Genomic DNA, 22412 nt, shown 5'->3' with positions numbered 1-22412 from the left:
GTGGATACTTACGTACTCAAAGTTTGAAGTACTGTTAATTAAGTTGAAATTTGCTACTAATATTCCAATAATTACAATAATGCAATCGGCAAAAGTAGAAGGGAAAAGGCAAAATCTTATCCTCAGACCACACAGAAAAATCATCTAAGCTAAAGCAATTTTCAAGAAGATGACGATGATGGTGAAGCAATGGGTTCTTTCACAGAGTCAATTTCTATCTGACCCTTTCAAATCTGGTCATGTCAAATGTATTTTCTTGGAGTCTGGGCAGTTCAGTAGTAAATGGGGAGAAGCTCTACCACAGAAGCTTTTCTACAGACATACCAAGAAAGGTGCAAGATGCATCCATATTGATTTCAAGGTGACTGAATTTTGCTTTTTTAGGATTTTGGGGTTGTTTATTTCAAGGTTTTAGTTAATGGGTCTGTTGCAAAATAGGTTCTTTTTGTTTTGGTTTTTCCATTGATGAGTAATGTGAACGTTTTGATCCTCTTTGGGGAAATTTGGTTGAGTTTTATTAGATAGGAGAGTGTGGATGATAGTGATTAGGGTAGAAGGTTAGTAGCTAGCTAGCAGTGTGTTGTTTTGCTGTCTGTGCATATTAGTAGCCGTAGTATTGTTCATGTAGTTGGATTTTTGTTACTATGTGTTGATTACTTGTACCTCGAATATCAGATTATTTTGTTGTAGTTTATGTTCTGTTTTTTTGTTGCTTTGAGCTGTTTTTTCTTGAGCTGACGTTTATCGAAACAACATCTCTACACTGAAGTAGGAGTAAGGTCTGCGTAGACTCTACGCTCTCTAGACCCCACTTTGTGGGATTTCAGTGGGTATATAGTAGTAGTTGTTGTTGAATCTTATTAGAAAAGTGAAGAATAAGTTTCATTTTAATATATTTTAGAGAGGCTACTCAATTTTTGAGCTAATCTGTATATGAAATGTAAATAGAAGAAGAAGAAAGGCCTTAGTCTGTCTGTTGTTATTAGAAAAAAAGACGAAAGGATTTCATTGTGTTCGAAGCATATGTAGAAGTTTAATAACACTAATCAATGATGCGAAAGTGCTTCAATATCACTGAGAGAATTTACAACAGATTGATTGTAGTTGTTGTCACAGAGATTAATTTCCCCAAGAAATATCACAACTACTAGGTGATAGATGTATGCAATGATTTTAAATTTAGCTGGTGAATATTCATATAGCCGTAGTATTGGCCTCACTGGCCATCAAGCTAAAATGTCAAAAGGACTTTTATAAGATACTCTCTACTAAAACCATGTCTAAATTGTTCGTCACTACGTAATACCACTCCAAAATCATGAAACCTGGGGAAGACATGTTATAGACTAACAGTGATGTCATTTCACTACCATTCTCTTGCTCTAAACCATTCATTATCTGTGTACACACTCCTTTGCTGGCTCTGTTCTGTTCTTACTACATGTTACAGTAGATAAACTCGTGTTATTCTAGTGGAAAATGCAAGGTATTCAATCAGTAATTATAGCAAAAAGGCACTAGCTGAATTAATTTCTTGGCTTCCTTTTCTTGTTCAATATTCAATTGTTATACACTTGGCAGGATATTTTGCAGTTCAGACACCCTGCAGCAGCATTAATCGTGACTAATGCATTGATGATGACTACACCTTTAGACGCCTTGGCTCAAACATGTGAAGCCAATACTTCTGTTTCCAATATGCCATTATTGCTGCTTGTTGCCCTAGTAGGGGCCACCGTGGGAGGTAAGGTACTTTAAGTTTAGCACTGCCATTGCTTTATTGCATAGTTCGGAGCATTCAACTTTGAAATGACAGAAAGTCCTTGTGGCTGGATGGAACTCTAGATCATAGACCCCAAGTTAACTATAGAGCATGGACATAAACTTCACATCAAAATTACATCCCATAGGAGGCAGAAACTACACTCTTTTTGTTGAGGCATTCAAAAGATTACATAAGCAAGTAACTTGGATGATCATAAGACCAGTTACGTTTGACTTGCATTGCCATACTTCTTCACAAAGCTAAGTCAAAAATAGTACATGCAGATATGAGTCAGAATTTGGATTAAATGAAAAGAAGTTAAAATATTTTTGATGCATTGAAGTACATCGCAGTATAGATTCCAGGAGTTAATATGGTCATTTCATTCGGCAGTTCATCTGCCAGAACACTAGATAAAAATCTTAGTTAATCCACGAGGTTTACAAATGAGCCTATGTATGTTCGTGGAAATGACCATTATAGATGCCATTAGCTATAAAAATGAGCCTATTAAAGAACTTGTCAACAAGAACTGTGTGTAAATCCCAAACCTGTTGAGGTTGACATATGGATCCTCAATATCCATTCTGGTCCGTCTGTGCTCATTTCACTCTATATTTAATATATTGTCTTTTGGGACAATTCAAAAACTATCCAAAAAAAACTATTCAGAAAAGATTCTTATTGTCTAAAGATTTCTCTCTTCCTCCTTTTTTCTTATATTTTTTGTTTGGCAAAAATGATGGGAATTTGAAATGGATGTTTGTAAATAAATCATTTCAAGTTTGAGTCAACTCTGAGTACAACGGCATGACGTGTTTGTGCTAAAATGGGGCAATATGTGTAGGAGTGAATGAGATCTCGTTTTCAAAATGTCTTCACTACAATTGATCAAGTCCCTCACCTGCTTGAGGGGGGGGGGGGGTTAATTCATAAATGTATATAGTGTCCCTCATGAAAAAAATTATCAGTATGTATTTTCTAGAATATGACTATAATAGTGGCTCGGTGCAATAATGTGGATACACATCTTAATAATATTTTCCCCGTGTTATTTCTCACAATTTTCCTTGGTTTTACTCTTTTTTTCTCCACCTTTTGACACAAGTATGTGTGTGCTTTCATTTAATTGTACTTCAGGACTACTTGCACGTCAGAGAAAAGCGGAATTGCAGCGGTTAAATGAGCAGCTCCGCCAGATTAATACGGCGCTTAGAAGGCAAGCCAATATAGAGTCCTATGCACCTACCTTAAGTTATGCTCCTGTTGGTGGTAAGATTTCAGTAAGTGAAGTGATTATTGATCCAAAAAAGGAGGAATTAATTTCTCACTTGAAAAGTGGGAAGAATTTTCTGAGAAATCAAGCTGTAGAAAAGGCTTTTTTGGAGTTTAAAACAGCTCTTGAGCTTGCACAGGATCTAAAAGACCCTATAGAGGAAAAGAAGGCAGCAAGGGGCTTAGGTATGTCAGATCTCCTTTTTTAGTTTAGCCTAATATTATCTTGATTGAACATGGTTAGACAGTAAAGGACTTGTGAAGTTGGTCGAATAGAAATCTCCTCTGTATGTGACGCTGCATCTTGACTGAAATTACACATGCATGCATCTTTTGTCTTCTTTGATCTAGTTAGAATTTTCCAGAGATGAGTCTTATGGTTGCTTGTTTATGTCTAAACAATGTAACGAGTATGTTCCCTGGGAATGAGATCCTGTCTTAACCATATTTCTTGTTGTCATTTATTCCTAATTTCTTGGTGTCACAGAGTCATGTTACTTCTTTTTTTTGGCTCATTTTCTTTTTAATCTATGGAAGAAAATGCAAAATCCCGCTAGAAGTTGGATGTATAGATTTTGGTAAATTTACTTATTAAAAGCGACTTTGGTATATCTTAGTCCTTGTATCAACCTACTGTTGCTTCTCTTTCTTGTATATGTTTGTGTCACGATGTATTGACCCTCAAAGCTTCACCTCTTTCTCAGGGGCATCGTTACAAAGGCAGGGCAAGTACAAGGAGGCGATTGAATACCACTCTATGGTTCTTGATATCTCGGGAAGAAATGGGGAGGAGTCCGGCAGCACAGAAGCTTATGGAGCAATAGCCGATTGCTATACTGAGCTTGGGGACATAGAACGAGCTGCAAAATACTATGACAAATACATTGCAAGGCTACAGAGTGACTAAGCCATCTACAGAAAGACTCGTGTATCTTTCTGTTGCGGAAATTTCTTCACGTTCATGCATTTCGAGTAAAATGTTTAGAAGTTAGGTCTTTTCTCATGGTGTATTTCTCTCTTGCATATATCATTCACTGGTTTCTTCTGTTTTTAGCTTTGTCTAATACATTTTTGGCATCTCGACGGTGAACTCATCACCGATAGCTGGTATTCAGAATTGTCAGCTCAATTTACATGTGAAAGTTGGATTTGGGGAATCAAATGATGTTTAGAAAGGTGAGAATTTAGCAGCATTTTTTACTATGGAATGGACAATGCATAGAGATTGTTCCAGTTCCTCTTGATTGTTCAGTAACAGTCCATCCCATTAACATGTCTCATGATGAGTTAACTTGGCTAACTAGCTAGACAATAATTAATGCATAAGAGCAATCAATTAAATTAACACTAACTTGGCTAAGTTTGCAAAACAATGTTATGTTTGTTTATCACCAGTAACCACATTGAAACAAAAAATTTATGTTATGTTTAGAAACCTAGCATTCTGTTCTACAACAAGTTCAGGGTAATTTTACAAGTGAGATTTGAGGAGTTACAATATACGCAAGTGACATTTGAGGAGGTATGATATACGTAAATCTTACTGCTATTTTTTGTGGGGAAAGAGGTTGTCAATAATAGATTCTTGGCTCAAAAGAAGTACAATCAAAACAAAATTGGAAGAAAAATAAGGACAACAAAATAGAAAGATAGACAACACAAATGGAACAATGGATAGTAATAAAAATTGAAGAATAAGATATATGTCGATATTAAATAATACTCCTAAAGAAGTGCGGAAATATTTGGACAAACTACCTATCCTTATACCCTAGTTCTCAACCTCCATACCTCTAAATTAAATATAAATAAATTAATAGTTATCTCGAAAATAGAAAAATGTGTATAGCATGTAAGGATGGAGCCCACTTAAATAAAAGGGTAAAATCTTAAAGCTTTTATAATAGGAAAAAGAACATTTATAGTCCAAAAAGGAAAACTATTTACAAGCGGCTACCCCTTACTTTCATACCCCTATCTTTAACTAGAATTTTACGTTTACTGCTTGATTCCATCAAATTGTATATATACTCTAATGGTATCAAAGAGGAAGAATCGGTCCTTCAGTAAACGCACTACTTAGATACTCCTTGATACCATTGGAATATATATATATACTAGTTTTTTGACATGTGCGTTGCACATGATTACCAATTCCAAAAATATATGCTATAGTAAATAGTATTGCTTATTTAAGCGAGGTTTGAATAATAAGCTTAGCAAAAAATAATATTGCAGATTCTTTTATGAATGTTCAATGTGGATCGTCATATATATTTCTTATTCACGCAAACCAATGAAGATGGTCAATGAAAAATTTTATTAGTTAAATTCAATAATTTATATATTTATTTCAATTTGATGAGGTTAATCATGTAATTAGTCTTATCTCACTAATATTACCTTATAGACAATATTTGCATTGTATTTTTCTTGTCATCTAACCAGATGTGCTTTGCATGTGTATTCCACGTTAAATTGTTTAGCTATCATATGAACATGTGAAGAGAACAACTACATTTTATATATTCACATATTTTCACATTGGTTATGAGTTTTTTTTTTAAAAAAAAACTCGGAGCATTTTAAAATAATATATTTTAAAGTTAGAAGATCTTGTTAACTTGATAATACTTTTGTGGCATATATAATACTTTAATTTAAATACAAATACCTACCCAAATATAAATATATATTTGCATTAATGAAAATATTTATTTCATAAAATTAACTAATAAATAAATAATAAAAATTAAAATAATACAAACTTCAACTGACGTTATTACAAGTCATATGAACTTTTCTTCGTCTAAAATACTGAAAATTAAGAAATAGTAAATAAGTAAAACAAAAGGGCAATGTTTATATAGTAATTACTATTTTGAAGCAAACTTCACGAGAATCTAAATCACATAAGTAACATTGATAAATAAAGTCATTCTTTTGTTTTGAGCATCAAAAATAAATTGTGACAATTCTCTAAATTTTGAAAAAGATATTCAGAAGCATACATCTACATCAGAAGAGAAATTGTTAACAAAAACAAATGAATTTAGACTACATCATGTTAACTTCATATATTGGAACATTACATACTAATGTATATATATAAGCAAAAAATAATTATTATATCATCAAAATTATTTTTCTTAAGTACTCGAGGTTATGGAATATACCCTCTTAGGATAGAACAACTTACTTCATCAGAATAGTGGTACCTCATATTCCGCTAAACTTCGAACTCACTCAATGACAACAAATCACACAAAAATTTTTAAGAAGAACCTCTCTATTTATAGTCAACAAATGGTAGTATGAACAAATGTTTTTTTTGTCTTATCTGAAAAGTCATGACCTTTTCGAGAAGTCACAACCCTTTGGAAAAGTCACAACTTATTGAAAAAGTCACAATTCTTTGGAAAAGTCACAACTTATTGAAAAAGTCACAACTCTTTGGAAAAGTCACAACTCATGGAAAAATCACAACCCTTCGAAAAAAGTCACAACTCATCAAAAAAGTCACAACCTAAGTTAGGGATATTATAGTAATTTAACATTCAAGTTAGGAGTCATGCTTTTAAAGTAATATAGATATATATACTCTGATGGGAGTCCGGCACCAAAACGGACACTTTTTGAACCCTAAACACCAAAAGGTACCCTCTCTAAAAATGGACAGTTCGCCTATTTATGGGCGAACTATAACTAACATCCCTTAACCCCGTTAACTCTCAATTCATCCAAAGTAATATTTACACCAACTTTAAAGGCAATGGGCGAACAACAATTCCTTTTATTTCTTCCTTACGTAAATTTATATCTCTTTCTTCCTCACATGAATTTATATTACATCGAAAATAATTGCATCCATCATTTTCTTGAAATAACAAAACAAGAAATCATGTGAACATCCAAATATTTTAAAGTGAACAACTAAATTTTTTTCATCTTTAAACGCGCACAACTCCAAAACTTACGACCATGAATTCTTGGAGTTATCGATGCTTTCATTTTACAATATTTTTTGCATTTACAAAAAATTGATTCAATTGAATATACAAACTTTTGGAATTGTTGAGACATGACTATCAAATTTTAAAAATCAAAATATAAAGTATAAAAAAAGTAGAAGATGAATGAAAAAATGTGGAGTGAAAGAGAGATAGTTCACGTGAGGAAGAAAGAGATATAAATTCACGTGAGAAAGAAAGAGATATAAATTCACGTGAGGAAGAAAGATATATAGTTCACGTGAGAAAGAAAGAAATATTGTTCACATGAAAAAGAAAGATATTCACGTGAGGAAGAAATAAAAGGAATTGTAGTTCGCCCATTTGTGGGCGAACTACCTTTAAAGTTGGTGTAATATTGTTTTGGATAATTGGGAGTTAACGGGGATGACGGGGTTAAGGGATGTTAGTTATAGTTCACCCATAAATGAGCAAACTGTCCATTTTGGTGTGTGTTTTTAGAGAGGGTCCCTTTGGTGTTTAGGGTTCAAAAAGTGTCCATTTTGATGTCGGAAGAAACAGTCTTTCATGAAAATTTGTTCAATTACTGTTTGATACTATTAGAGTATATTGATACCATCAACAATGGTTCAGTGAATAGAACAAGGAGGCAATAAGATGAATAGTTTGGGTTGTGAGTCCAATTTAGATAAATACTTTGCCTAATGGGTCCAATTTGTCTAGTTTTCCCTTTATAAAAAAGATTTGTCCCTCCCCCCCCCCCGCCCGGGAAGTGTGTCTTATTTTTCCAATGCCATGTTATATAAAACAGGGAGAATTGTCAAATATATTTATGAATGATTCAAAATAGGTTAATTTTATCAATTGTTATGTTTTTTAATAAAAAATATTCTCATCCTTAAGTTTTTGGCTAAAATATGTCAACCAATTAGTAAAATAGCTCAAATATACCTTTGAACTATTTGAAATAAGATAGTTTTGCCCAACTATTCGAAATAAGATAGCTTTGCCCTCTATTTGAAGTTCAAGAAAAATATTCTTAATTGTAAGACTTAATCCAAAACTTAAAAGATTATGAAATTAATTTGACTATTTTAAATGATTTTTTTTATATATAATGCCACTTTTACATTTTATATGAAATTTAATTACGTAAATTAATTTTCCAACTATTTTTTTTTTTATTGTTTTCTTTCAAAACCATTATACTGGAAGCCCTTGACTAAAACTTGGGATCACTTAAAATTACAATAAGTAATATAACATACCAATGTATAATTGAGCTTGATTACTTTTATGGCATTCTTAGTAAACAAACTCATTATTATCAATGTAGAATTTTTTTTAAAAAATAGTTAGGTAAGAAACATACATGACATCATTTTATGAAATAAAAAACGAACCAAAAGAAAGAAAGTCATGTCATCACTTTTAATTGATAAAATGAAAAATGTTTTTACTACCATCTTTATATGTTATTAAGGGCAACACTGACCTACTCAAAATAGTTGAAAGACAATATTGACCCATTTTTCCTTATGTAGGAGCAAATTATTGATAAAAAAAATATTTTGAGCAATTAGTTGAGCATTTTCTTTTTAGCCAAAAACACAACGATGAGAACATTTTTGAGCAAAAAAGATAACGAAGAATAACATTGACCTATTCAGGTAACAAACATTTATAGACAGGCTACGATTACGATTAATACCTGGGTAGCAGAAGGTCAGCAGCATTAATCTTCACCAGTAAATAATAGAACATACAGTAAAAACATTTTGAATGGTAAGTATTACAAGGCTTACACATCCAACATAGTGTTCTTGTCCAGAAAATATACTGAGATTCATTTTGACTTCAAAAGAAAACAAAATGGGCAGATAAAAGAGCTTAATGAGAGAAGACACGAGAAAAAAAAGTTGCAGAAAAGTAAAACTCAAGAAAAGGCGCCGTCTGCATTATGCTAACCTCATGCCATAGAACAAAAGGCTAAGTATTCTGGCATATAGTCCTATGGACCAAAACATCATTATATACAACCAAAATGCAGCTAACCCAGCTCTGAGTCACATCCTTGAAACTTCTATACAAAAATTGCGCTTCGATAGTGTCATTTATACAACTATAAACATGTTTAGCATTGCATATGCACATCGGCGCTAGAACCCTTCAGAGATACAAAAACATCATCTTAACTTAGTTCGAACACAACAGCTTCGTGAACTGCCCAAAATCAGGAACGTGGCAAAAAAATACTTGGAGAAGATCACCATCTCAGGGCTCTACCTTCTTGATCTAGATCCTACAAGGCATAATACAAAGTGACTTATGGTACCAAATCTTAGCACAACATTCATGACTTCTAAGTATGAGTCAAGGCACAAACTCATGAAAAGTGATTGAGAAGATTATCAACCAGACCTTCAGTCATTTTTTTTCCATTTTAACAATAAAGAAAATGAAACTTGGGCCTAACTCAACCCCAAAACTAGCTCAAGAAGTGAGGATTGTCCAAGCCTTATTAAAGATCCATCACATAAACAACCGATGTCCCCCCAATGCATGAACATATCCACCCATCCCGTAAACAAACTTGCACATTAACAAAATCGGGTAACTTTCTATTGCGGAAAGCTGTGTCAAAAAATCAAAGAAAATATTGCCTTGCTCATTTTTTACATTTCCACACATAACTATCCATAAAGGGAAAACCCTCTTTTTAATTTTGGGGTGTATTTCTCTCTACATATTCACCAATTTTCTCTCTATCAAGAAATGAAAAGGTTTTTATCTTTTGGTTTTGTGGGTAAAATCTCTCACTCAATAACTTCACCTAGAGCTTTTAACTTGGCTTTGGTGGATATACATCTCTCTCAACACTGAACACTGAACACTTTCACTTCCTTTCTCTCTGTAAGGAAAATAAATGTATTCATTGTTTGGTTTGATGGGTATATCTGTCTCTAGATTTCACCTGATTTTCTCATTTAAAGAAAAGAAAACAAAAGTTGGATATTTTTGGTTGTGGGATGTAATTCTCACTCTATACTTTCATACGCTTTCTCTTTTAGAAAAGGAAAATTATTTTTGGTGTACATAAAAATTTCACTCACTTTCCCTTACTTATTTTTATTTAATAAGAAAAACGAAAGTTCACTCATTTCTATCTATGGATGGAAAGGAGGATTTTATTTATATCTTTCTTTCTCAACCTTTCACCTGTAGAAAAGAACTTTTTATTGGTTTGTCATGTATTTTCCTCTCAATAAATTCACCTTTGTTTTCACTACAAAGAACAAGAACCTTTTTAACTAAAAATATAATCAACTTTTTGAAAGAGATACTAAAACACAAACTCTCTATAAAGAAAAGATTTTTGGTTAATTTAGACGTTTAAAGAACTACAAAAAAAAAAAAAAACAGGGAAATAATTTTGAATTGGCCGGGGCAAGGGAGGAGGGGGGGTTGGTTATGACAAGTTGGTTGTCCATTTTGACCCAAACCGTATTATTTTACTCAAGCAGTGGTTGAGTTGAGTTCTGCACAGTTTCATTGACTCCATCTCATTTGACTCGCCGAAACTTGACTCAACCCACCAACCATTTGACGCACCAATGTTGCATTTGTTGGTCAAAAAGTTCTGGAATTTGCTTCAACCAAACGCTGTTAGAGAAAAGTCTTTCAGTTTCTGCAGTACCTCTAGTGTCAGGTTAAAAGCTACTCCGGTCCGGAAAATAGATGGATTTTTTTAGCAATTTTCAAGAGCAAACACAACCTCTATTTTCTCTCTAGGGATTAGACAGACTATTAACTTCAAAGTATCATTCCTTTGGTGGAGTTACAATTGCTAATGAAATAGCAAAGACCAACCATATACATTAGAACAAATAATTAGAAACTAAATCATCAATCAAGCAGTTTTTATTTGCCTTGGTGATGAATGTATTGACGAGACTCGTGACGGAGTTGACGCTAAGTTGGAGGTTGGAGGTTGGAGGTTGAAGACAAACCTTTGGAGTATAAAGGGTTCAAGTTGAGCTAGACCAAGACAAGTATTTGAAGTGCATGTTCAGTGATATGACGCACGAGGCTGACAAGGAAGCGAGGATTGATACGCACGCCATCCAGAAAAGAGGTAGTCTCAAGTATCATGGATCTATTATCCAGGAAAACAGGGAGATTGATGAGGATGTCACTCACCATATTGGTGCAAGGTGGATGAACTAGAGGCTTGCATTTGGAGTCTTGTGTGATAAGAAGGTGCCACCAAAACTTAAAGACAAGTTCTACAAGTGGTGGTTAACCATTATGGTGTATCGGGTGGAGTGTTGGCTAGTCAAAAACTCTCATGTCCCGACAATGAAAGTGGTGGAGATGAAGATGCTTTGATGGATGTGTGGGTATACTAGGAGAGGTAGGATTAAAAATGAGGATATCCGAGATAAGGTGGGAGTAACTTTGGTGAAAGACAAGATGCGCGAAGCGAGGTTGAATTGGTTCGAGTATGTGATGAGGAGATGCACAGATTCTCCAATGCAAAGGTGTGAGAGGTTGGCTATGAATGGATTCAGAAGAGATGATTAGATAGGACATGGCACAATGACAGCTTACCGAGGACATGACCTTAGATAGGAAGGTGTGGAGGACACAATGTTATCAAAAACGAAAAGCGCAGAAAAACTTTAAGGTCCATTGGAGCTTTAAGCGTGAAGCGCATATAAAGAGTGGACTTTAATGAAAAAAGACACAAATGGAGAAAAATACAAATATATATATTTAGTCCAAGGCTAGTAATTATAAAACATCATATCATATAATATTAAAAGTGGAAAGCTTCAAAGTGCAAAGTTGAAATGCTATTTTACCTCTAAAATAAATCAAAATAACCATCTCATTAATGATTAATTAAATAATAATTTTAAGTACCACTAGGCTGGATTACATATTCAAGTGAGGAAATAAGAAGTTGCATGTTAAAACTAATTAGTTGTAATTCCTTTTCATGCGTTTTAATTACTTACTCCTTAATCCCTATCTTATATGGTAAATGCTAATAATACCTTTTGCAGGCTCTTCAAATTCCTAAAAAAAATCCACATGTTCTTGCCTTATTTAAAGTTAAGCTAAATGTTAATAATTTCTTTTTATAGCCTCTTCAAAATTTGTAGAGACACTCACAATGTTTTTGGTTGCCTTAATTAATGTTATACCCAATGTTAATAATACCATTTACAACCTTTTAAAATTTGTACATGTACATAACTTATGGCATTGTAGCCGTTTTAGGCCCAATGTTTTCCTTCATTAATCCAACACCATCAAGGATGATTTTATATTTCCTTTAGTCATTAAACATCTTATATGAATAGACATCAAGCATATGTCTGACCCTCACCATTGGATGAAACAAACTTAGCAGGTATGCTTCTTCCACTTACATTTTGTTTTGTTACTTAAAAGCTTAAAATTCTCTCATATATCATACTCCCTCTATCCCATTTTATGTGACACCCTTTCCTTTTTAGCCTATCCCAAAAAGAATGTCACCTTACTATAATTAGAAATAATCTAACTTTAAAATTCCCTTTTTACCCTTAATGAAATGATTATTAGCCACACAAATATCTAAGGATTGTTTTAGACCACAAATTCCAAAAGTCTTACCTTTTTTCTTAAACACCATGTCAAGTCAAAGGCCACATAAAATGGGACAGAAGAAGTATTCCTTATCTGATCCCTTTCATTATCATTATTTTTTGACAATTAAAATTATATTAAGAAAAAATTTGGACCATTTCTCGATTTGTGTGTCATCCTATCATTATTATGTAGCTATAATAGTTTCATTTTTCTATTTTATCTGTGTAGTTTCTCATATTAATTCAAATGAACATTACCGCCTAAGTTTATCTAATTCCAATAGTTTTCTTGCAGCATCAATCGGAAACTGCTTCATAATGTCCAAAGGTTTCAAAGGAAAAGTTCAGCTCATATTTGCTTACAAGGAATATTAAACTAAAGTATTAAGTGTATTAAGAATTTTTTATTTGAAAGTATATTTTTTTAATGGTTTGTTTTGGTAAGTGGTATATGTTTTGAATTGATTTTGAAACTTATTTATAAGCAAGGTTGGAGTTTTTCATGCATGTGCTTATGGTTGTAATTTGTAAATAGCAATTAGGGTGACATATGTTGGGTTGTAAATCTTCCTTTACGATTTAAAGCAAAGTTTAAATATTTATAGCATAATGGTACTCAAGTAACAAAAAAGTAGTAATTGTAGTATGCAACAACTTATTCAAGGTATTTTCAGCTTGTACCTTTTTCATTTAATAATTTAATTACTCATTACACTACCGTTTTAATCTGATTCATATCGTTTGTACTACTTCCATGGGACACACATGCAACAGACGTGTCTAGATACTAGTGAATGACAAATTTATCAACAAAGAATTTGAAAATAATAATAATAATAATAAAGTGAAATATCAATTGTTTAGTGTTGCCTAAAGAGGTTTACTGGTAAGGAAAATATGTCTTAAAGCCTTGATGACGACACTAATGAGCACATTAAGTGTGGCAAAGCGCTCAACACGCCTTGAGCTTCGCTTCAAAGCTTAAGCATGCCTCTGACAACACTGGGAGGACACAGATTAGGGTAGAAGATTAGTTGGTAGGAGTACATCCATACTAGTAGGAAGGAAGTGCATTGCCTTGATGTGCTTATGAGTAGTCATAGTGTTATTCTTGTAGTTTCTTGTTCTTCGATTTCTATTACTATCTGTTGTTTCGTGTAGTTCAATTATAGTATTATTTTGTTGTAGTACTATTCTACTACTATATGTTGTTTTTGTTATTATTTGTTGTCTCTTATACTTCCATTACGTCTTTTTCTAGACTATTTTTGCCTTGAGCCGAGGGTCTATCGGAAACAGCCTCTCTACCTCTGAAGTAGAGGTAAGGTCTGTGTGCACTCTACCCTCAACTAACTCCACTTTGTGTGATTACACTGGGTATACTGTTGTTGTTTACTGGTGAACAGTAATGAAGTTACTGATTCTGCAATTCCTTCTAGGAATCTGCTGGAACTTAATGACCAAACAAAGTTACTGATCCTGCATTTTCTTTCAGGAATCTAGTGACAAGCCATAACACCAATTCCATTGGTAATATCTGTTCGGATGGCAGAATTACCAACTTACATTAAGAAATTGTAAACACACACTTAAAGAAAAATTGTTTTCTGCAATAGTTGCAGATAGACACAATTCATGTTTTCTTTTTGAGAATTTGGGCAAGTTTACAACTTAACTACGACAATTTTCACAAATTCCAACCATAAAAACCAGGAGATGATTCCCAATATTACTTACGGCTTGGACGTTTCATATTTCGGCAGAACTTGCTACTGCAATGGCAGCTAAATGCTTTTACTGGATGTTCAAGATCATCAAAATCAGTACCATAATCCTGCAAGAGCCAAATCTTATGTTCATCAAGCAGATACTAACCAAATAACAAAGCATATATTCTGAAAGGTATGGAGGCATTAGGCAAGCACCTTTTTGTCTCTACCAGGCGAACACTCACGGCACAAAAAGACTACACATGTTGAAATGGTGAGCCACCATTACTTACTAATATTCGTGTCATAATGGAGTAGTTTGACATCCCCACTCCTTGGAGCAACAATTTCTGTATTGTTGACTTATTTCAATTGGTAAGTTTGAGCATTTTCAAATTACTGCTTATGTTTTCTCTCAATGATATCAACACAATTTTCATCTAATTATGCTGCTTCTTGGCATATTTAGGACATAGCTCAGTGTTGTTGACTATCGCAATATAGAACACAGAAAGTTGACATTTTGAATTAACTCTCAAAATCAGGGACCTAAATTTGGCTTCACTCCATTAACGATCAACATACGTAACCATAATTCCCAAGTAAAGAGGAGACTTTCATTGTGCTTAACTCTTTATGATTAGAGTAAACCTAAAACACAAACATCACTTTCACATTTTCAAGATATATCACATCATTACAAGCTCTAAAGTACTAAGAGAGGAAGAAATTAACAAAAATTGTGGCCATGAAAGAGTGATTAAGAGGAAGAGAATTGTCTGTGCGACATAGGCTCAATGTAAATAGAATTGTCAGCAAACTGATCAGAAAACACATAAAAGTTGGTCCGAAGCAAACCAAACGAGTGTACTTATAGTGGCAAATCAAAGAGCAACAAAACAAGTGCACGTTGATACAATGAAATAAAGCCTACTCACCCAAGTGAGCTCCTCCATTGCCTTAATTTTTCTTGTAGTGAAAAAAGCAAGCTGCAAGAAGCAATCACATGATATTATCCAACAAAGCTATCAATGTGAAGGAATGGCTCTTGACGATGAAATGAAGTTTAAAGATTCAGGGAGCATACATGATAGTAGTGGTGATCAGGAGTCTCTATTTCAACTGGTATTTCAACCAAATTTGAATCGAAGCATCTGGACCAGAACAACAATTAAAGAAGTAAATGCATCAAAATATGTTCCCGACATCTATGTATGATTAAACATCAAACAGATACAAAATGCATGGTTCTCTTTGCCCTCTTTCTTTATTGTTTTTTTTTTATCCATTTTTGTTTTTGAATATTCTTACATGACAAGAAGATGCAAATTGCTAAACGCATAGTCTCTCTGGTCTGCCAGAGGCGAAGTAGTTAAAGGAGCTAAACGTGGTAATGTAAGAAAAGAAGCATGAAATGAGCTGATTTTATTTATAAAACAGGATGTGGATGTTTAATGGGAAGGATATTGAACAGTTGACACTCAACAATGGGCTTTGCTTGACGAGCATTATGAATTATCAAATTTTTGTTTTTTGTTAATTGTGAAAAAGAAAAGTTGTGTGAATTTGAAAAGTAAAGGAAAAATACAGAAGTTCAAAGATGCACTGAAATCTAGTTCAAAGTCAAGTAGGAGACTTTCCTGAGGACAAGGGAACACAAATTTAGACCTAAATTCAATCAGATTGTTGTTTTTTGATTTTAATGATTAAGCCAGCCCAAGCTGGAGAGATACAGAAAAAGATAAACCTTGGGATCCATCTTTGCGAACTTACCTGTGATTGATGAACCTGGCAACATTCCCATAAAATGTAGCATCCAAACAAAGAGCCTCCTCATCCTTTAGGACACCCTCTGAACCCCAGTCAGCATCCAGCAGGGCTGGATAAGAATGTTCCTCCCCATTGGGGCTCCGTGCAACACGATCAAAGAGTTCTGTGTTGGTCAGAACTTCTCCAACATATTCACAGACAAAAGCACCTCGAGGAAGGTCTTCAAGGGTCCGCAAGCCCCATCCTTTCCCCTCCGGAGTCATAAAGACCTGAAGAAGAGCAACAAGTATAGAACAAGTTAATAGTGGGAACCCAACTATGGTTTTGGAAGGAGCTTGTGGAGCTCAAAGGACGAGCACAATAGCAGTTAAATTTAAGGCATTAGCTATTATGAACGTGATCAAAGAAATCAACATACACACATTCGTACCTGTAACTTATGGCTTATACCTCGCTGTACTACACGGTTGCCACATTGTTTACTACAGCCACATTTCCACCAACACTCTTTTATGAAGTTTCTCATCAGATGACCTTTACAAGCTTCTATAATGTCCTCATTTTTTGATCTTTCCAATGGGCACTCTTTGCAAAAGAACTGGCAGTGTTTCTTGGGGTCACGATTCATGGAAATACATTCTTTAAGAAACTCTTCTTTTATAAGGCCTTCCTTTGTGTAGGCGAAATCACCGTCGGTTATGTGTGCACAAGCACAAGGTGTGGACAATGATAAACAATCACCAGAGCAAGTTGAACAACTATTATCATCTCCAATACGAGCCAGAGAAAAGTTTACATATGCATTCTGGAAAACCACATTGGAAGCTATGTAGTGAAATGATGGTGGATGATTGCTATTAACTTCATTCACCAAAGAAATTATAACATTTTCTTGCCCCTTGGTTATATCAATGACTTCAACAGACCCTACATCACGTGGAGTCGCTTCACGCGAAACCACCTCCTCAAGACGACTCTGACTGGTCTCTGGAGCAATACCACAGTTGCCCATTGATGCTGTATGATCAGCTTGAGTGCTGTCTTCACCAAAATAAGAATTGAGATGGGTTATCTCTGGTTGAGCTTCCCCAGCACCAAGATTAGAGTTCAGCAACTCATTTAAGGAATCAAATGTACCTATTTCACCTAGAATTAATTCACATGGAGCCTCCATACTCCATGGATTAGTCTGCTCAATACCATTCTGGTCAGTTTCTGGAATACTACCACAGTTGCCCATTGATGCAATCTGACCAGCTTGAATGTAGTCTTCACCATTACGAGGAGGAGAGGGTCGGGGTATCTTTGGTTGAGCATCCCCAGCATCAATTTCAAAATTCATAAATCCATTTGAGGAATTAACAGTCATGCTTCTCGAGCCGAAATCATTTTCTGCAGCAACATCTGTGGTTGATTGCAATTCAGGACTATGTTGAGTTCCCAGTTCCAAAACACACTCACACATGTCTTTCATCAGCTTCATCAGAGAAAAGTTAGGGTCCAGGATTTTGTATGATTTAAGACATTTAAGCTCCACCATCTTCATAACTGATTCTACACTCGGCGTATGGAAATCTGATGATCTACAAAGAGCTGGGTCACAGTAAATAGAGATTTTTACCTCTCCAGATGGTGAGGAGGCAATATCTACATCAGTGTGACATCTATCCTGGACTTCTATCAGCTCACGACTGGTTGTCACTCCATTCAATGAAGTCGTAATTTCCTCAACTGAATCTCTTCCACCTCTTAGTTCTATCGCTAAAGGTTCAGGAGTTTCTGAATGTCTCCTTGAGGTGTTACCACTTGAAGTATCTCCCTTGTTTGACGGCTCTACGGAATCAAAACAAAGCCATTTAGAAGGGAAAACTTTGTAGATGTTCTCAGGGAACTTTCTGATGAGAATATCAAAGACCAAGGAAGGTACAATAATTTATGAACTGTAGCTTAATTTATGCACAATGATCAAGATTCCATACAGAGATCCACCAAGATGGCAAAGTTTTAAATTTGTAATTTCCATAGCTTCTATAAGCCAAGAACTATCCAAATATATGGGTATACTTCCAGAATATGAAATGGGTAAACTATGTAAACCAATCTAGTTATGTCTTGTATTCATTTCTAACTCCAGTATAGAGAAACAAAATTGTATATTGGCAAGGAAAATTTTGTAACCAAGTAAAATAATTTGTGACACAGTATATATCAACATTTGGCCATCCAAGATTAAATACCTGGGTGAATAACAGCAATAGGAACCTCAAACTGTGGCATATCATCAGTATATGGTTCATCCTTAGGCTTGATTAAAGAAAGGGATCCCGACATCTTCTGTTTAGAGGACAATTCTACACCTGGTTCTGTCTTTGGCTCTTTGAGTTTTAATGCATGGGAAGATTTAGCAGCAACCGAACTCTGACCCCTGGACGCGATCGGAGATGTTTCAGTTTCGTTCAACCTGAGATTTTTCCTAACAGAACTAGGATTTGCTTCCCCTTGTGACTGGTTCTGATAACGAGGTCCAGATAATTCACCTTCCTCCTCCCGCCTAGGCCTTTTAAGAGAAGTCCCGGCACTAGAATTGTTAGAGGAAGGTGAAGCTTGACCTTCTTGATATCTTAATCGCAATCTCTTTAGTGGTCTTTCAGGCTCCTCAGGCACTGCTTCTTCCTCTAAAACTTCCTCTCGCTGCACAAGCGGCTAAGGGACCAATAAAGGATACAACAGAAATGGGGAAGGAAAAAATATCAGATCCTATAGAAATTACAGGGAGACATAAATTGAACACATGAAAACATACCACATCATGTACTTCATTATTTTCAGGCTTCTTATGTTCTGCCACCTGCAATAGGATGTCAATCAAGAGAATTCAGACTCCATTGAGCACGTTTAATGATTTTCTAAGGAAAGAAGAAAAACGAAGCTCTGACTTGACCAGAAATATGAGAGAAAGAAAAACAAAGAAAGAAAGATGGATTGGCTGAACCTCTGCATCCTCCTTTTCAAATATAGCATCTGCAAGTGCTCTATAATTTTCCTCTTCAATAAGCTCCCAATTTTTGTCATATAGTTTGAGAAGGCTCTTCAAGATTGGCTTCACCTTTTCCTCAGAGATGCCAATACTTTTCATAGCACGAAATGCCTTCTTTACTCTTGGATTGACCGGCATCTTTTAGTGGATTTAAATGCCAACCTCCAAATTACTCAGTGAGCCTACAAAAACCAAAGTGTATATGAGAAAGAATCAGAGACAGAACTCGAACAAGGCTTTCAGTCATATGTAGATGAGGATGTTGCATGATATGACAAATAACCAATACCTTCTGAAACTGCATTGCATGTCCTTTATTTTTCCTAATATATATCTCTTTTGGGGGTATATAGACTACTTTCTATAGACAACAAACCTCATCCGCCCGCCCCCTGGGACCTTTTTTATCTTGGAGAAACAACAAGCAAAATGTAAGGGAGGTGCACATAAAGAAACAACTATGATCAAGGCATAATCAAAATGAAGGCACCAATTCTTTTTCTGATAACCGATAAATCCTGGGGGTCACCTGGGACCTGGTGCATGGTTTGAAACTCGGTGGATAATGGGTCTACCCCTCTACCTTTCTCCACGTAAATAACACCTTTTTTGGTCCGCAATAACTTGTGATGTGCACCAAAAATGGGTGTAGCAATTTTCAAACAAGAAGGTGCCAAAATATTGCATCATTTGATAAGAGAGTCAAGTCGCACATTATGTTATTGTTGACTAGAGCTGTCTTCTGGCCATGGTGACGAGCCTGCCTTTTGACCCCCCTCCCAACAAAAAAAATCCACCCACCACTCTCCGCAAGGAACGCAACCCAGAAAGGAAGGGAAAAGGGGTTAAGGATACTAGGAAATATTATCTTAAGTGTGAGCATAAAACATGGAGATTTATTGCTTTACCAACCACACAAGAGCATCTCTCTATTGTGAGCATATTCTAAAGCTTAACCATAAATGAGTATAGTGTGCATCTAAGACTACCCAAAACAAATTGTTTATTTTATCTCATCTATCCGAGCCTTGGTGGACAAAGCTACCTAGTACCTGTTGTTGGTGGGAGGTACCACATATCCCGTGGTTTCACATTCAAATCCTAGTGGAGACAAAAACACTAGTTGATTCTTACTATCTATCCTAACCTTGATGGACAGAGTTATCTGATACATGTTGCTATGGGAGGTAGCAGGTGAAATTAGTCGAGGTGTACAAAAGCAACCCAAACACATCGAAAAATCACCTTGTTTTGTTGGCGATGATTCAATTCCCCATCTTGTAATTCCCTTTCCCATCTCCCCTTCCCCGACCCCCAATTTTTTTTTTTACAAAAAAGGAAGGAACACCCAAAATGGACACATAATCATAAGCATTCCCAATTTAAACTAGAAAATTCAGTCAGTTCAAGGCAAACCAGTATTCGAAACATTGAAAGCATCCTTTTCTACTATCACAAGTTAAAAAAAAAAACAAAATCACCAACAAACGAATGTCTCCGCAGATGAACCCTAACTCAGACAAACCACAAATGCAACTCTCTAACTTCTAGTCATAAAAATTGAACAATTCAATAAATACTTGATTTCAGCTTGATGAAGAAAAAACATCAAATGTAGGGCAGAGAAAGAGAACTTACGAGCAGGAAACTGAGGGAGTCGGAGAGTCCGAAGAATGAGATTGAGACAGTCAATATACCTGAGACAGAGACTGAAAAATATAGAGAAGAAATAGGGCAGATGGGGGAGAGCGTGTAACCACGTGGCTGAATATTAGCGCGTATATAGGGAAACTCAAAGACGCATATAGATACTCAATTGCTATGTACTAGTAGCACCGCTATGCTGAGGAAATTACACTAGGCCCAGACACTCAAGTGGCGCGTGGTGCCACGTTTGACATAGATGTCATGATGTTGATTATGGTGATTGGTGGAAAGAAATTGTTTGAGTGCCTTAAGTACACATTTAAATTCGTCCTTGCTCATGAATTTGTTGTTCTAGCTCAAAGTAGACTATTTTCGAGAAATTATAGGTCCCGAATAGGAGAAGAATAATGTAGTTTGTTCTTGTATAAAGTTGAACAAGTACACGTATGATGCTATGACATTACATATATATGATATCACGTAAAATATTGTATAGGATGTGAATTGTCACATAAAATGTCAAGTAGGACTTGTATATCCATTTGTTCAACTCTTTACAAGTTTAAGTGTCTATCTGTATTGTCACGACTCAAATTTATCGGGTCGTATGAACACCTATTCTAACACCTAGATAGAAGGACCTTTATCACCCAATTTTGAACTAAAGGACCACGGAAGTGGATAAAAATTCAACAAATCACTTATTTAATTCAAAAAACAACTTCTAGCCTTAACATAATACAACTTGTCTTTGAAAATACTCGTAAATCATCTGTAAGAACTAGTCTAAACAGGTNGGGCAGATGGGGGAGAGCGTGTAACCACGTGGCTGAATATTAGCGCGTATATAGGGAAACTCAAAGACGCATATAGATACTCAATTGCTATGTACTAGTAGCACCGCTATGCTGAGAAAATTACACTAGGCCCAGACACTCAAGTGGCGCGTGGTGCCACGTTTGACATAGATGTCATGATGTTGATTATGGTGATTGGTGGAAAGAAATTGTCTGAGTGCCTAAGTACACATTTAAATTCGTCCTTGCTCATGAATTTGTTGTTCTAGCTCAAAGTAGACTATTTTCGAGAAATTATAGGTCCCAAATAGGAGAAGAATAATGCAGTTTGTTCTTGTATAAAGTTGAACAAATACACGTATGATGCTATGATATTATATATATATAGGATATCACGTAAAATGTAGTGTATGATGTGAATTGCCACATAAAATGTCAAGTAGGACTTATATATCCATTTGTTCAACTCTTTACAAGTTTAAGTGTCTATCTGTGTTGTCACGACTCAAATTCATCAGTTCATATGAACACCTATTCTAACACCTAGATAGGAGGACCTTTATCACCCAATTTTGAACTAAAGGACCGCGGAAGTGGATAAAAATTCAACAAATCACTTATTTAATTCAGAAAACAACTTCTAGCCTTAACATAATATAACTTGTCTTTGAAAATACTCGTAAATCATCTGTAAGAACTAGTCTAAACAGGTATAAGAGCTTCTAAGAGAATACAAATTATGAAAGGAAATAAAACACAACTCTCACCAGGAAAGATGAGTAGAAGTTGTTTGATATCATCA

General features: G+C 35.1%; 2 protein-coding genes across 5 annotated transcripts; one reads left to right on the top strand and one right to left on the bottom strand.

Annotated features, from left to right (window-relative positions):
- LOC125871288 (protein FLUORESCENT IN BLUE LIGHT, chloroplastic-like) lies at nucleotides 1-4093 on the top strand. 2 transcript variants are annotated; one of them, XM_049551880.1, is made up of 4 exons: nucleotides 1-361; nucleotides 1582-1744; nucleotides 2906-3226; nucleotides 3745-4093. In XM_049551880.1, exons 1-4 carry the CDS (start codon nucleotides 170-172, stop codon nucleotides 3945-3947), a joined length of 879 nt encoding a protein of 292 aa, XP_049407837.1. In that variant the 5' UTR covers nucleotides 1-169; the 3' UTR covers nucleotides 3948-4093. The 2 variants fall into 2 exon arrangements, with proteins under 2 accessions (XP_049407837.1, XP_049407838.1); XM_049551881.1 differs by having other exon boundaries at nucleotides 70-361; nucleotides 1594-1744.
- A 4895-nt stretch (nucleotides 4094-8988) lies between these two features.
- Nucleotides 8989-20956, bottom strand: LOC125870616 (probable inactive histone-lysine N-methyltransferase SUVR2). Of its 3 annotated transcripts, none has more exons than XM_049551085.1 (10): nucleotides 20805-20956; nucleotides 19122-19348; nucleotides 18933-18977; nucleotides 18367-18820; nucleotides 16560-17962; nucleotides 16133-16398; nucleotides 15447-15513; nucleotides 15298-15348; nucleotides 14388-14484; nucleotides 8989-9313 (listed from the first exon to the last, which is right to left on the bottom strand). In XM_049551085.1, the coding sequence occupies exons 2-10, from the start codon at nucleotides 19302-19304 to the stop codon at nucleotides 9294-9296; spliced, it is 2586 nt and encodes an 861-aa protein (XP_049407042.1). In that variant the 5' UTR covers nucleotides 19305-19348; nucleotides 20805-20956; the 3' UTR covers nucleotides 8989-9293. The 3 variants fall into 3 exon arrangements, with proteins under 3 accessions (XP_049407042.1, XP_049407041.1, XP_049407040.1); XM_049551084.1 differs by having other exon boundaries at nucleotides 18367-18832; nucleotides 18945-18977; XM_049551083.1 differs by having other exon boundaries at nucleotides 18367-18832; nucleotides 20805-20955.
- Between the last annotated feature and the right edge of the window lie 1456 nt (nucleotides 20957-22412).

The sequence above is a fragment of the Solanum stenotomum genome, chromosome 7 (genome assembly GCF_019186545.1).
Source record: "Solanum stenotomum isolate F172 chromosome 7, ASM1918654v1, whole genome shotgun sequence".
NCBI lineage: Eukaryota > Viridiplantae > Streptophyta > Magnoliopsida > Solanales > Solanaceae > Solanum > Solanum stenotomum.
This window is presented reverse-complemented; position numbering and strand designations above follow the sequence as displayed.

What these genes read in the sequence shown, in the direction of transcription:
- LOC125871288 (XM_049551880.1), top strand. Translation starts at nt 170, where the DNA reads ATGACGATGATGGTGAAGCAATGGGTTCTTTCACAGAGTCAATTTCTA. An exon ending in AGTAGGGGCCACCGTGGGAG is followed by an intron (nt 1,745 to 2,905) that starts GTAAGGTACTTT and finishes ATTGTACTTCAG; the next exon opens with GACTACTTGCACGTCAGAGA. An exon ending in GAAGGCAGCAAGGGGCTTAG is followed by an intron (nt 3,227 to 3,744) that starts GTATGTCAGATC and finishes CCTCTTTCTCAG; the next exon opens with GGGCATCGTTACAAAGGCAG.
- LOC125870616 (XM_049551083.1), bottom strand. Translation starts at nt 19,304, where the DNA reads ATGCCGGTCAATCCAAGAGTAAAGAAGGCATTTCGTGCTATGAAAAGT. An exon ending in TTGAAAAGGAGGATGCAGAG is followed by an intron (nt 18,978 to 19,121) that starts GTTCAGCCAATC and finishes ATCCTATTGCAG; the next exon opens with GTGGCAGAACATAAGAAGCC. An exon ending in CAATGGAGGAGCTCACTTGG is followed by an intron (nt 14,485 to 15,297) that starts GTGAGTAGGCTT and finishes TGGCTCTTGCAG; the next exon opens with GATTATGGTACTGATTTTGA.